Source organism: Pteronotus mesoamericanus, unplaced genomic scaffold, assembly GCF_021234165.1.
Source record: "Pteronotus mesoamericanus isolate MK-2021 breed Mesoamerican mustached bat unplaced genomic scaffold, CSHL_Meso_final scaffold_1135, whole genome shotgun sequence".
NCBI lineage: Eukaryota > Metazoa > Chordata > Mammalia > Chiroptera > Mormoopidae > Pteronotus > Pteronotus mesoamericanus.
The window spans coordinates 55744-71279 of NW_026555300.1; the positions used below are offsets into that span (position 1 = coordinate 55744).

Sequence of the window (15536 nt, forward strand, 5' to 3'; positions counted from 1 at the left end):
CTCTACTGTATCCTTTTCCTGCACTACACCGTAGGCTCATCGGCGTGGCCACATGGTTCTGCTGCTCTTCTGTGGCAACTGAATCTGCCTGCCAGTTAGTGAGAACTACTTGGCCCAAGTCCTCAGTTCCGTGACTGTGTACAACGTTTAGCAATGTGAATGTTTGCCCAGGATCTCCAATATTTTCAAGCAAAGTGCCTTCATTTCCTCAGGAGGGATCCCGCAAGCTCAAGTTTTAGGCATTTGAGAGGCTGCCTGAAATCCGATGGAGACACAGGAGGGCCTCCTGTGAGTGACACTCTGGAAGACCAGTGTGGCAGGGACATGTCGCAATCGATGGCAACACCGTGTTTCAGGAAGCTGGCTGTGGAGGAGGGAACTGAGAGGTTCAGAAAAACATCGTAACTGCCCACACTCTTGACTCAGGGGCGATGCTGTGCCCATCCCACATTTTCTCCCTTCCTCAGACGGCAAAACTGAAGGACGGCCTTCGGACAGGCTGATGTGACGCTATGATCTATAAACTGCTCCCCCTCCTCTGTTTCAGTAAGTCTGGTGTGGCCGGGAATGGGGACCATAGAAAACAATATAGCTGGTGAGGAGGTTTCAATTGGGGGTGGAAAAGAAATAATAACATCAGCTGTGGTTTACTGAGCGCCATGTATCGGACATCTTGCCAAGATACATACATTGCCTCTAAACCAGTGCTTTCCAAATTGCAATGAGTCTTGCTCCAACTTCATGGTTTTTGCTGAATATCTGGTAGTTTTCTTATCAACTGAGATGTTTTGCTTAAATAGAAGTGTTTAACATAGAAATTTTGTATCAATACTATGAATAAAAGTCCAGTGTCCAACAGAAGGGAACTATGAAATTCACTGAAAAGGAAACAATGTTACAATATTTTAACTATGCACTTATGGAGCTTCCAAGAAGGAAACCTGCTATTTGTTTGCTATAAAGACAGTTAGCCACGATGGAGATGTATCAGAGGCTAGCTCCAAATAGAACTTCCTGTCGATACAGTCAAAGGCACTATAAGAGTGATTTAATCCTTTCTTCTGCCTGAAATCAGCACATGACACCAAAGGATATATTCCACATTTTGGAAACATCACTGCCACCCTTCCAAAACCAACAAAAAAACCACCACCCTGGAAGAGAGAACTAGGTCAATTTTTATAGGTGGGGAATCAAATCTGAGTTTGCAAACTGAACTGGTCTTAGAGTGCACATGTGGTATGTAGGAAGTGAAATTTCAACCCAGAACTGCCCAGCTCCAAAAATCTTTCCTCCCAGCCATGATGTTACCTAAAGAAGTATGCATATATCCTAGGAATGTTTGAAAGGACTCGGGGTTGCTGAAAGCTAGAGGACATAAAGACAAGAGGTTCAGAATGCCCCTGGTATGGGGCTAGGATGCAACCCAAAATGTTTTCAAAAACCAATAGAGCTTCATATCCACACCAAAAAAAAAAAAAAAATCAGGAGAGCCCTGGCCTAGTGGCTCAGTTGGCTGGAGCATCATCCTACACACCAAAAGGCTGCAGGGTGCATATGGGAGGCAACTGAGTGAAGTTTCTCTCTCACATCAGTTTCTCTCTCTCTCCCTCCCTTCCTAAGATCAATAAATGTGTCCTTGGTGAGGATTTCTTTTAAAAATCAGGAGAGGAGAACCTTTCCTGGCGTGGCCCTTTGCACTTGCCTTTCTCCTGCTGCCACAATTTTTGGATCCCAAGTCTTTAGGCTACTCCACAGAGCATCCCTTCCCTCTGAGGTTTGTCTCAGAGAGACACAGGTGGGGAGGCAGTGAAGATGGCACGTGGTCTGGGGACTCAGCTCTTGCACACGCACCTGTGGGGCTCTGGGAAACACATCGTCGCTGAAGAGTCTCCTCACCTTTCAGGGTCAGCTTCACTGTGAGGTCCACGTACACATGACACATACTAAGGCACACAGTTCATGCTCGATAAATGGTATTTTTTGTGTTTATCATTCCTTTTATCATTGTTTTCCTCTTTTTCTGTGGTCAGGCACTGATTTTACTAGCAATTCCTTCCATAAATCTTCCCTGGACATGTGTATGAAAAATTGCATTCCTTTTTTATGGCTGAGTATTCCACTTATCTAATTGTGTATCTATTCTATTTATGCATAGAGCACGTTTTGTTTAGCCATCCTTCCGTTGACAGGCAGCGGGTCCTTTCCACTTTGTGGCTACTCATTATCTTCCTCCCTTCAATGAAGGTAACTCTTCTCATTTTGTCTTTGAGAGATAGTGAGTCTCTTAACAGACTTCCTATGGCTCCCCCAAGCAATGAGGTCTCTGAGCAGATTTTGGCTGTTACTTGGGTATGTCCTGCTAAAGACAGAGCTAAGGTCAGGTGACATGTTCTGGGGCCTGGGAGTGTAGGATAAATGTCACATGTCACACAGGCTGACCACTATCAAGCTCAACAAGGCTGTTAACCTCCTTCGAGCTAACAGAGCACAGCAGACCACTGTGGTGCACCTGTTCTCCCTCAAAGGTGCTCAGGCCCCAAGGGCCTTGAGGAGTGCAGGAGGGGTTGATGCAGAAGATGCCAGTATTGCAAAGACTGACTTTGCAGACCCCAGAATGTTCCATGAGCTGAGAGACAGCACATTCTAACTTTATAGGGTCGGAATCACAATCCCCTCAGAAGTTGTTTCACAACACCTAGCATATATTTGCCTTAATTTTAAGTCAGATTGATCCCCACTCTCTCAGGGCAGCTCATTCAGCCTCTAGAGTTTCTAAGTCCTTCAGACTTGAAAATCTCTTGCAGAGAAGTACCTGGGTTCTTGCCATCCACTTTGCCTGCTGCCGTGGAAGCAGGCTGGTGTTCAGCAGTGGCCTCTGATGTGCTATGCGGAGAGCAGAAAGAGCACCCACATGCCTGCCCAGCATGATCCGCTAGAAAAGATCACTGCTGTGGGCTCCACCTCCTCTTTGCAAAGCAGGGCCAAAGGACAAAGGTCCGGGCTCCAGGGTTTCGATGCTCAGAGGCCAGGCTCTCTCTCCACAGCTGGGGTCATGCCGTTTCCCAGGTGCAGCTTCTAGTGAGTTTGGTTGTCCATAGGCATCTCTCACCTCTTTACTTTTTTCCGCTCCCTGTGGATTCACTGAATATAAGAAATTTCTTTTCAATACATTAAACACACCCGTTATGTTCCTTTTTTCCTACGGTGGTAAAATATATGTAAATATTTATCCTTTTAACCATTTGTGAGTGTACAGTTCAGTGGCATTTAATTCCACATTTTTCTTTTTTTTTATAGTTGTTGGAGAATGTCCTTTTTTTAAAGATTTTATTTATTTTTAGACAGAGGGGAAGGAAGAGAGAGGAAGAAACATCAGTGTGTGGTTGCCTCTCATGCGCCCCCTACTGGGGACCTGGCCAGCAACCCCAGCATGTGCTCTGATTGGGAACCAAACCAGCGACACTGTGGTTCACAGGCCAGTGCTCAGTCCACTGAGCCACACAGGCCAGGGCAAATTAAACACATTCAGAATGTCATGCAACCAACATCACCCAAAACTTTCTCATCGTACCAAACATTAACTCTGTATCCATTGACCAATAACTTGTTTTCTCCTTCTCTCCCAAACTCTTAGTAACTAACATCTATTCTGCTTTCTCTATGAATTTGCCTGTCCTAGGTACTTTGTGTAAGTGGAATCATACAATGTTTGTCCTTTCGTGTCTTGCTAATTTCATGTGCACAATGTTCTCAAGATCCAGCCGCGTTACAGCCTATGTCAGACTTTCATTCATTTTTACAGCCGAAGAGTAGTCCATCGTCTGTATAGACCATACTTTATATATCCATTTAGCCTTTGATGGACACTTCAGTCTTTTCACTTTGTGTCTCTTTATTACTTTTGTCTACCAAAACATGAACTGCACTATTTTTGGTCCATGCAATTTTAGCACAAAGCCCTGGCAACGTCCCCCTTTTCACTACTGAGACACAAAACCGTCTAGTGTACACAGGGGAAAAGAGGAAATCTCTTACAAACACAGGCCTAACCGGTATCCACTGAGTTAGATGAATCTGTTTCTTATAATAATGTCCATAAACAGATTTCATATCAATTTTAAAGAGCTCTCAGGCAAAGTATACTCAGGCAAAACTGTACCAACCACACCAAGCAGGATGTATGTAAATGGGCTGAGTCGTACATAACCGCCTCCCCTTGGAAGCTTCTTCCCAAGCCCGCTGATTTTGAGTATCTATGCTCCCATCTCGATAACGAAGCAGGGCTCTCCATCTCAGCTCAGCGTCTGCGTCGCCCAGGAGATTCTGAAAGCTTGCCACCTGACACCTATTCCAAGGGATTCTGACGCAGTGCTGTTGTGGTCTGGCCTGCCCACCGCAATTTCTTCATTGAATTTATTGGGGTGACACTGGTTAATAAAATCACACAGGTTTCAGGGGTACGATTCTATACTGCATCATCTCTATGTTACACTGTTCATCACCCACAGTCAAGCCGCCTTTCAGCACTGTTTAGCCTGGTCTTTGCCCTCTCCTACCTCCCCCTACCCCCCTTGCCCTCTGGAAATCACCATATACTATCGTCTGAGTTCTGAGGCAGGGCTTTTTTTGCTTAATCCCTTCACCTTTTCCAGCCAGCCCCCTATCCCCACCCCTCTGACAGCTGTCAGTGTGTTCTCTGTATCTATGAGTCTGTGTCTATTTTGTTCATTAGATTCCACAGGTAAGTGAAATCATATGGTATTTGTCTTTCTCTGACTGGCTTATTTCACTTAGCATAATAATCTCCAGCTCCATCCATGCTGCCAAAAAAGGTAAGATTTTCTTCTGTTTTTAGAGCCACATAGTATTCCACTGTGTGACTATACCACAGCTCCACTCATCTACTGATGGGCCCTTGGGCTGTTTTCAAATCTTGGCTATTGTAAATAAATGCAATGAACACAGGGGTGCATATGTTGTTTTGAATTAGTGTTTCTCTGGACATATTCCCAGAAATTCAACTCCTGGGTCAAAAGGCAGTTCCATTTTTAATTTTTTGGGGTAACTCCCTACTGTTTCCACAGTGGCTGCACCCCTTGGCATCCACTGCCATGTTCAACAGCCCTCCGGCCCCCAGGGGAGCTCAGTGTGTAGCAACATAAAGAACAACTGGGCTGCAGCCTCTTACAAATGCAGCTGAATGTGCCACAGGGGAGGGACGTGAAGTCCTCCCCTTTCTGGAGGACCCGCTGGGATTCTGAGGCTTGTTTCAGGGTGCCAAGCAGCAATCCTCATCCTCTTTTGAGAATCAGAAGATGAAGAGAGATGATGAAGAAAGGATCAGAAACCTTTCCTATATGAGGCTGAGGTTGACTTAACCAGCCCTTTCCAATGATAGGGTTCACTGCATCTCTGAGTCAACCCTTACTCACCAAATAGATATTGGTGATGATGGCGAGGTTTGGGAAGTAGAGTTATGGCGAACCTACTGTATCTTTTCATCTCTTTGTAAAATCTCTCCACCATGTGCTTAAATTGGAGCACCTCACCAGTCAGTCCATGTGCATACGCTGAGGTCCTACTACATGCCAGGTCCTGTGTAGACATTGAGGGGAGGCTGAGGTGAACAGCACAGAGTCCTGCCTTCCAGCTGCTCAGACAGTGACATCTTGTGTCCTCCACAGTATGAGGTACATAGTCTTCTATGAATTCTCTTGAAAAATTACAAACATTTGGTTCTGTCTTAATTTATGTCACGTAAGGCACCAAGCAGCCTTTCTTATGGTGGTTCTTCCACGACAGATGAGACTGCCAATAGACTCAGAACTGCTCAGGGCCTCAGATAACATCAGAGGTGGGCTGGGGCCCCACTCATGTCCCACGTGTCCCCAGTGTCCCTCACGGTTTGTGCATCCTTCCTCAGAGTGGGGGATGAGGGAACTGGAAACTTACACAGCCTTTTAGTAGGAAAGGTAAGAAAGACTGAGAGCGGCTCAGGATAGAAGACAAGGACAGGAGGATTTGTGGAACCAAGGAAGACCCTGGTCATTCGGATCCCGCAGCAGCTGCAGCGGCTCTCACCGTGGCGTGGCTGTCTCCGATGGAGTCGTACAAGTGTTCAACGACACAAAGGTGCGCGTGTCCTTGACACTAGAGGAGGTGACGAAGCACAAAAAGGCAGAGGTCTTTCGCCTGAGTGAGGACAAGAACATCACTCCGGAGGAAGACGAGGAGCTCCTGGGAGATGGTGTGGGCCACATCGCCGACGGCCCCTACACCACCGTTGTCAAGATGCTGCTGGACAAAAATAAAAACCATGATGCAACCTATGAGACCAGAGAGAGCAAGGAGGAGAACACGGTGTTTATCTTCAGGGTCCCTGAATCTGCACCCCAAGAAAGCAAAGGGATCTACACCAGCTCCAAGGATGCCATCAAAAAGCTGACAGGGATCAAGCATGAATCACAAGCAACCGCTCTGAGGCGATCAAGGACTGCTGCACTGCAGCAAGGAAGATGTGGGGCCAGCTGTCATCTCCCTAGAGGGCAAGCCTTCGTGAGCCCCCTCCAGCCCCCTGCCTGGAGCATCTGGCAGCCCCAGGCCTGCCCGTGGGGGTTGCAGGCTGCCCTCTCCCAGCCAGACAAGAGGAGCTGGGGGACCCCAGCAAGGGAAGGGCAATCCCTTCATCCAGTAGCCAAAGAGCCCCCACTACCCCCTGGACTTTCCTCCCCACCGCCCCTCCCCTGAAAGTTCTGGCCTTCCCAAACTGCTTTTGATCTGCTGATTCCTCTTTGGCTGGAGCAGACCAAGTTCCCCCACGGGACCCCTGTTTGGGGGAGACCATATTTTTTAAACAACATCCCAACTCCCCTCACCTTCTTTCCCTTACTCATGCTGCCAGTTTCTGCGGGCAACACTGATATGCTTGTCTGTTTCTTTCTGTATCTAAATGTAGAGCCCAACCTTCCCCATGCCATGTGGTTCTCTTCCTCTTTTCTACCTGCTCATGGCCACACACAAAGTAGGCCCAATACGGGGCCTTCAACTTAAAAACACACAACAATAAAAAAAGAAATGGCCTCCAGCCTTGGGAGATGAGGGCAGCACAGAGAACCTCCGTGAGATATGACGAAGGGACTGGGACCAGAGCCGAAGCCAGAGTCCAACTCAGGGAAAACAGAAATCCCCAAAGCACAACCTCTGGGGGTCTTTCCTCACCAAGAGCCCCTGAGATGGTCCCTTGGGGACCAGGGCAGGGTGACGGCCTGGGCTCCAGGCAGGTGCTTATGTCGCATGCACGATTCCTTTGCAGGGCTGTGTGTTGGCTATGGAGACTGGATAGATGGTGAGTGTTTCTAAATTGAAACTTTCCTTCTCCTTCACTCGTCATTCCCCTTAACCCTTCCCTTTCTTTAAAAGAGCAAGTGAGTGTATCAAAGCCAGCCCTGGACTCTGCTTCCTTCCAGTGTCACTCCCCAGGCCCTCCATCAGTGCCTGGCCCAGCTGGATGGTGCCTGTCAACAGTAATGTGACACTGCGCTGCTTGACTCCTATCAGGGAGGTCAAGATTCTTCTCAGAAAACTAGGACATAAGGAGTACTTGCCATCTTCTGATTCCCCAGAGGGCATGGCAGAATTTTACTTCCCTGATGTAAAAACCAGAAATGCTGGAAAGTACACCTGTGAATATTACAGAAGATTGAGCCCCAACATAAGTTCGCTGTCCAGTGATACCCTGCTACTAGTGGTCACAGGTGAGGATGGGGTGCTCAGAATAATACCCGTTCTTTGTGTCACAGGGATGAGGGGGAATCCAGAGAATGGGAGTAGGGCAGGGAGTCTCATCGCCAGTGTAGAAGGCAAGGGAGAGACAGGGAAAGACAGGAACAGAGGTGAGGACCGTGGCTTCATCCAGGGCTTGTAGGAGGGGAGCCTCCCTCCTGGGGTCAGAGCAGAAAGAGGATGAGATGAGGGGCCTGTCACTTCCCACGCTCACTACGAACCCCACAAGGACAACAATGCTGAGGGGGAACCAAGGCTTCTCCCATGACTTCTACGCCTTCTTTCTCTTACAGGGAATCTACCTAAACCTTCCCTCCAAGCCCACCATGGAGGCAACGTGACCGCAGGGGCAAACGTGACTCTGCAGTGCCAGAAGCCCGGCCATGTGACTGAGTTTAGCATGTTTGCTCTACTGAAGAAAGGATCTTCAATGCCCACACAGCTCCGGAGTCCAGTTGGGAGGGAGACAGACTTCTCCCTGCAACGTGTGACTGTCGGTGACACTGGGAACTACAGCTGTGTGTACTACCACACAAGGGCGCCTTTCTGGGCCTCAGAGCCCAGTGATCAGCTTGCGCTCTGGGTGACAGGTAAGGTTTCTGCAAGATTTTGAGGACCTTTTTAAAAATTTGGTAGTTACAAAATAGTCACAGATATGTAAAGCACAGCATAGGGAACACAATCAATAATACTGTAATAACTATGTATACCGACAGGTGGGTATTGGGAAACCAGGGGAAACACTTTATCTAACCACTATGCTGTACAGCTAAAACTAATACAAATATTGAATGTAAATTGTAAGAGAAAAATGAATTTAAAAACATAAATAGCTCATCTGATTCTTCTGATTCTCACTTCCTAATTTCCACCCCTTTGTCTTTGCTTTGTATTCTTGGATCATTTCTCTTGCTGTTCTTCAAAATTATCTATCCTGACATCGTCACAATTCCTTTCACCATTCTCTGCATCTCTTAGTTTTGGTGGGTCTTGATAGAAATTTCTTCCCAACACCTCTCATTTGTTCTGAGAATGTGGCATTCCCAGCCTCATGCAGGTGATGGGTGTTTTAGGGGGGTAGGTGCAATGTCTTTTTTTAATCTCACAGCACTTAAGGGTAGAATTCGTCCGATTATCTTGTTTCCTGCCACAACACACTGTGCTTCAGCTCCCTACATCCTGTTTTTGGCCACTCAGTTTTCCCATGTGGTCAGTGAGTATCTTATAATTAGAGCAAGGTCTGTATGGCCAGCCAAGAAGTAGAGAGAGCTCTCCAACTTCTGGGAAGAAGGATAATTACCCATTTGTCCCCATGGATTTGGCCTTCAGGGATCATTGCTGTTGATGGGTTTAGAGATGGGCCTTGCACAAATTGGGAATTGTTACCAAATATGGACCCATTGGGAGGGGGGAGCAGATGCTATTACCAAAACAACACCCTCCCTTCCCCAAGGTCCCTCTGTTCTAGGTTCTTTGCCCACTGCCCTTGGAAATTATGGCTCTCAATGGCAGTGTGGTGAAAAGGAAAGGAACTATTTATTCAAAAGTTATACAGGTTTTGAATAATGGCTAAATGTTGCCATTTAATCTCAAAATCCCTTAAAACACCCACCAACACACACAGTCCTGCCTTTCCCCGCTTTGTCCCGTCAGGCCAGTCAGGGGTACCGTCCTTCAGAAGAAAAAGAACACAAGTCTGGAGCTCGGCTAAGCAGGCCTCTCACGGTTCCCGGCACCTTAATCTAAAACCACGTGACACCTTCTCATGGTCCACTAGCAAGAGTCCTTTCTCCCCTTTCCTCCCTACATGGCTTCACATTGTCCCCAACCTCTGCGTCCAGTTCTCTCTCACTCAGGCCCTGTAACTCCTTCCCAGCTACATCCTGCGTTAAAGTAAAGCAAACCTTCCTTGTTAGTCTTGTTATGCAAAATAACCATCTTTGCATGTGACAGTTTGAAGCAATCCTGCTCTTATTGACATGCAAAATGACTCTCAATGGCCCTGCTCCATGTCAGGTATGAAGCTGGCCTGTTATTGATACTCAAAACTCTTAATGGCCCTGCTCCACACCCCCATCCCCTACAGCACCCAGATTTGTGGGGGGTGGGGATGGGAGAATATCCCAAATCTTTTCCTTGGACACCCCAACTTCTGGACCCTGATACAAACTCCTGCTTTGGGGAGGCCCTGGATGGACCCCATTACAGGATGACTGAGGTGGGGCAGCACATATGCAGGCTTCTCTTGAGGAACCAGGACCAATGGTGAGGCTGAGCCATTTGGGACTGAAGCCAAATACATAATGGTCAAGTTGATTAGCTACTAAACTCAAAATTACCTACGCTCGCTGCCAGCATAAAGTTTTGTGCTATGAGGACAGATTCCGAAGCAGCCGCTGAATTTCAGTGCTCTGTGAGGACTGCTGGCTCTTTGTGTTGTTCAGACACAAATCCTAACATATAAAAGAAAAAGGGAAAAGAAAATGCAAGAAGCTGGAACTGCAAGAGGAAATAAATGAAGAGGGGTAAGATAGAGAATATAAAGATGACGACCAAAGAACCACTACCACTTGCTTTAAATTTTTGTTTCCATATTTTGTTTCTGGTGATTAAAACTTTAATGAATGTATAGCTGACCACTGCTCAGGAAACACAGGTGGGCACGTGAAGGTCACCTTTGGTAGATTCCCTGAGACACAGGGATGTCAGTGGTGATCCTCTTCTTTATCTCAGGTTCCCCAGGCGCCACAGCAAGAGATATCACCGTGGGTGACCTCGTCCGACTGGGTCTGTCTGCCGTAATTCTGGTTCTGATGGGGGCTTTCCTGGTGGAAGCCTGGTGGAGTCAGAAGGGGCCTCCACGTTAATTCAGGTAAAACGCTGAGCACTCCTCTCTTTGATGGGCTGTTCTGGCCAACCTGCACCATTAGGATTTTTGCTTTGCGTTATGGGCATGGATGGAATTTTAGGCAGCATTTTTCTTCACCAGATGAAACTGTTTAGTTCACAGTAAGAGCATATAGTATCTCTTCTCTTTTCCTATTAAGCAGCCATTAGAGCCTCGATCATTGTGGAAGAAGAAAAGAAGCAGGTACTACCCACAATACCTCTTGAAACATCCCATTTCGGGGAGGATGGAAAGAAAGGTCGGATCTTCCTGTTTGAGAACTTGCATTTGGGGGCTGCAAGAAAGGTTATCTTCCTGTCCTGGCCAGTGTGGCTCAGTTGGTTGGAATGTCATCCTGTAACCAAAAGGTTGTGGGTTCTGTTCCTGATCAGGGCACGTACCTGGGTTGTGCTTTGATTCCCAGTGTAGGCGTGTACGAGAGGAAACCAGTTGATGTTTTTCTCTCACATCAGTGTTTTTTCTCTCCTTTCCTCTCCCTCTAAACACAATAAAAAAAATGTCCCTGGGTAAGGATAAAAAAAACAAACTCCCCTTCTGTTCCTCCCTTGATGTCAGGTCTGTCCTTCTCCACCTCAGGGCCCGCAGCTGCCTGGGTTGCAGGGCATGACGAGCGCCTGATCCGGCCAACCTGCCGAACCCTAACAGCTCTGTGGGACCTGCATTCTCGGCCCGTCCAGGACAAGGCAACGATTTTCCTCTTCCTGTGCTTTTCACCTGGAGCAGATGGCCAGACTGAGCAGAAAGAATCGCCTCACGCATTTTGGGTGACTCAGAAAAATACTTAAATCTTCAGGCTGGCTGCGTAGCACACACAGCCTCCCATGCAGGATCTTTTTCCTTTGAAAAGGGAAGGGAAGATGACTTCCCTATTACTTCCCCTCTGTTCTGTTTTGTGCTCTTGACCAGCAATTGTCCAAATGTTGAAATATTCTGTATTTATCAGATCTTTTAAATTTTATGTCACATATTCCCACCACTTTAATTTGAAGGAATTCCAATTTATATCATAGTATCAATTTGCTCTTGAGTTGTTGCCAGTATTCCTGGTGCAGGTGTGAAATGTCATCCATTGTATTTTCATTTTCTAGAAGATCTGTTGTTTCTTGTCCATACATTCTTTTTCATAAATGCTTATTCTTAGTTTAGATTCTATCCTCTCCTGTAACTCCTGATATATGCTTCTGAAAATTACATTCTGATCATAATAAAAACGATTCTCTGCGACGTAAGTCCTCTGTTTCATTTGCTCCTTTCACTGTGTTGAGCCCATCAGATCGTGGATGAGTCTTGTTCCCTATCACCATTACAGCTCCAACGCTCCTTTCACGGCTGCAGCATTGTGGGTATGATGCGGGAAGGGAGCCTATTTTGTACACCGCTCTTCTCGGGGTGCTGGGAGATGACTGGGGCTCTTTCTGGGCTGTTTACCTGTTGCTGAACTTCTCAGTGTAGGGGCTCAAAGTATCCCCAGGCTCCAAATTTTTGTCCCTCCCTCTCAATTACTAAAACTCATGGCTCCTGCTGTCAATACGCCCCTCTGGCTACTGTCTGGCAAAGTGCACTCAAAACAAACTGAAGTCTCTCTGACGATTAGTGACACTGAGCATTTCTGCATGTCTATTGGCCACTATATGCTTTCCTCAGAGAAATGTCTACTCGATTCCTTCCCCATTTTTAAAATTGGATTGTCTGTCTTCCTGGCTTTGAGTTGTAAAATTCTCTATACATTTTGGAAATTAACACCTTATCAGGTGCATCATTGGCTAGTATGTTCTCCCATACAGTGGGTTCCCTTTCCATTTTGTTGATGGTTTCTTTTGTGGTGCGGAAGCTTTTAAGTTTGAGGTAGTCCCATTTGTTTATTTTCCTTGTCCTGAGAGACACATTGTCAAAGATACTGCTGTGAGAGATGTCGGAGATTTTACTGCCTCTGTTTTCTTCTAGGATTTTTATGATTACATGACATATATTTAAGTCTTGTAACCATTTTGAGTTTATTCTTGTGTATGGTGTAAGCTGGTGGCCTAGTTTCAATTTTTTTTGCATGTACCTGTCAAATTTTCCCAACACCATTTACTGATGCAAATCAAAACCTCAATGAGATATCACCTCACAATCGCGAGACTGGCTACCATCAATAAACCAACAATCAACAAGTGTTGGCGAGGATGTGGACAAAAGGGAACCCTTGTGCACTGTTGGAGGGAACGCAGATTGGTGCAACCACTGTGGAAAACAGTATCGTGTTTCCTCAAAAAGTTAAAAATGATCGTATTTATTGCCTTTTGACCCAGTGATCCCACTTCTCTGAATTATCCCCAAACCCCGAAACACCAGTCAGAACGAACATATGCACCCTCATTTTCACAGTAGCATTATCTAGAATAGCCAAAATCTGCCAACCGCCTAAATGCCCCTCAGTGGGGTTAATGCCCACCACGGGATTAATCCACCCTCCTGAACTCATTTAAACCTAATTAGCTCCCAAAGGCCCCACCTCTCTCCACCATCACCTTGGGGGTTAGGGGCTTCCATATAGGAACTGGAGGCTGAAGACAGCCCTCTAGCCCATAACTGAAATCTTCTGGAGATCTTGTGTCCATTGCTCATTTTGCATAACTATGGAAAATTCAGGCCACTGTAAGGCTTCCTGAAAACCTTTCACATATCCACAGAGAGGCGTGGACTGCCACTAACCTCAGTCTCAGCAGGTGTCTCGAGATCTCCCTGCAGCCTGAGAACTCGAGTGTTTCTCACAGGGCTGGTATGAGCTTATCGCCCACTCACCCTATCGACCCTGGAGGGCTGTCATGAGACAGGGTCTCACTGCCTCTTGGGTTCTGATGAGGTGTGAGGCTTTCTGCCCAGTTCCCCTGTGACTGGAGGTGACAAATAAGTATATGCTTCACTACGGGCTAGATTTGGCTCTTGTGGTATCACAGACTTGGTTCCCAGCATGGATTTCCTGAGTGATGGGATGACAGAAGCATCTTTGTTCTAACGACCCCACCTTTGGTGGCCCCTAGGTAGTTTCAGGATGCGTAATGGTCGTCAGAAAAACCAAAGCTTGAATAGAAAATCAGAGCTTTCAGCAACTGCCCCCGACCGACCTCAGGAGAGGGGAGAGGAGAGAGAAGGGATCGAGACTGTTAATCCACAAGACCAGTCATTCAATCAACTGTGGCTCTAGAGTGGAACCGCCATTAGAACCTCGGTTGAAACCTCCATTCAGGAAACAGTACACTTCAACTGAGCCCTGGTCAGGTGGCTCAGCTGATTAGAGTATTGTCCCCATATGCTAAGGGTGTGGATTCAATTCCTGGACAGGGCACATACAAGAATCAACCAATGAATGCAAAAATGAGTGGAACAACAAACCAATGTCTGTCTCTCTCTCACAAATCAATACATTTTTAAAAACTCTACAGGAATGACAAAGATCTGAGTCAGAATATTAATTCAGAGATCTGATTAAAGTGCTGAGTTGAAAGCATTTCCAAAAATATTGGTCTTGTTTTCTGGTGGAACATAGACAATTAGGTGAATATTCATGACACTTACTAAGTTGTTTTCTATTGAAATAAATCTACACACAGAAGTGTTATTGAGACAGTAGGGTCTTGTAAGAGTCTCAAGACTTTAAAAATCACAACCACAGCCTTTGAAAGTAACCTTCAAAGAAACACCTTTAATTGTAATGGGTTTTCCTTAGGTAAGTGGTGGCTTTGTTGACTTTTCTGCATTTTTAAACAGTAAGACAAGCCAGCCCCATCCAAACAACAGGAGCACATGGCTCTTCTTCCAAATGAATGTTGGAAAAGTAATAAAAACCGATGGCTCAGCTGGGTTCTTATTTTAGCAGAGAGATTGAGAATTTTGTCATATTTCAATCTATCAAATGCAGTTCACAGACGTCCATTTTGAGGATGTGGATTCTGATTTTAAAAAAACTGATAGGCAGCTTCGAAGATTACTGTGGAAATTTGAATACTGCCTGAATAACACTATCAAGGAAGTGCTGCTTTTGTGTTGTGATACTGCTGTTGTATATTTTTCAAAAGTTATCATATGATAAAGGTAGCGATATAATGAAATACTTTGGGATTGAAAAGATGAGTTCACAAGTGGAAACAGTCAGTACACTTCAACTATTACTTCAATACTACTATTCTAACTACAGAATGTCAGGCATCAGCACAGTCCTGAAAGACTTCCTTCCCAACAAAGGTAAACCTAGGCTGGTGCAAGTCCACTTCTGAACCTGACACTGCAGAACTGGGCCCAGCCTGAGTTTCTCAGGCACTCTGGGGGTCTTCGCTTGGGTTCCCCTAGAATCAGACCCCAAGACAAGGATTCAAACTCAAGTTGTTTATTCAGGAAACACTTCACTGAGAATAGAAAAGTTCCAAAGCCAGATTCTGCTGTGGACCACTGGAGCTTCATACTGCTGGGGCTCATACTGCTAGTTCTAGCATTGCTGGAGCTTAATACTGTTAACTCCAAAACTGCTGGAGCTTAACAGTACTAGCATGAATACTGCTGGAGCTTAATACTAACACTTCTGGAGCTTAATACCGTACAGCATAGTACTGTCAGTAGTGAATACTCTCGGAGCTGAATAGTGCCAGTACAATGTTGCTGGAGCGCAGTATTGCTAGTACTAATACTGCTGAAGCCCAAGACTGCTAGTACTGAGGTAGATTAATAATGAAGATTTTAGTAATGCTAGTACTTAATACTTCTGGTACTAAAGACTGTGGTACTCAGTACTTATTAAGCTTTACAGGCTAGGAAGAAACACACACTTCACAGTTATCCCCCAAAGGTCAAGGGAGCTGAAGTA

At 46.0% G+C, this 15536-nt stretch overlaps 1 protein-coding gene and 1 pseudogene across 1 annotated transcript; both read left to right on the forward strand.

Annotated features, from left to right (window-relative positions):
• The first annotated feature begins 359 nt into the window (after positions 1-359).
• TARM1 (T cell-interacting, activating receptor on myeloid cells 1) lies at positions 360-11601 on the forward strand. The gene is made up of 6 exons (XM_054587246.1): positions 360-546; positions 7316-7348; positions 7470-7757; positions 8079-8375; positions 10519-10657; positions 11270-11601. The coding sequence occupies exons 1-5, from the start codon at positions 513-515 to the stop codon at positions 10650-10652; spliced, it is 786 nt and encodes a 261-aa protein (XP_054443221.1). The 5' UTR covers positions 360-512; the 3' UTR covers positions 10653-10657; positions 11270-11601.
• On the forward strand, positions 5455-6562 carry LOC129081578 (cofilin-1-like; annotated as a pseudogene).
• Positions 11602-15536: the final 3935 nt, after the last annotated feature.

Bases quoted from the DNA above. Each gene is read 5' to 3' on its own strand.
- TARM1 (XM_054587246.1), top strand. From the start codon at position 513: ATGATCTATAAACTGCTCCCCCTCCTCTGTTTCA. The intron at 7,349-7,469 runs GTGAGTGTTTCT...GCTTCCTTCCAG, and splicing joins CTATGGAGACTGGATAGATG to TGTCACTCCCCAGGCCCTCC. The intron at 8,376-10,518 runs GTAAGGTTTCTG...TCTTTATCTCAG, and splicing joins GCTTGCGCTCTGGGTGACAG to GTTCCCCAGGCGCCACAGCA.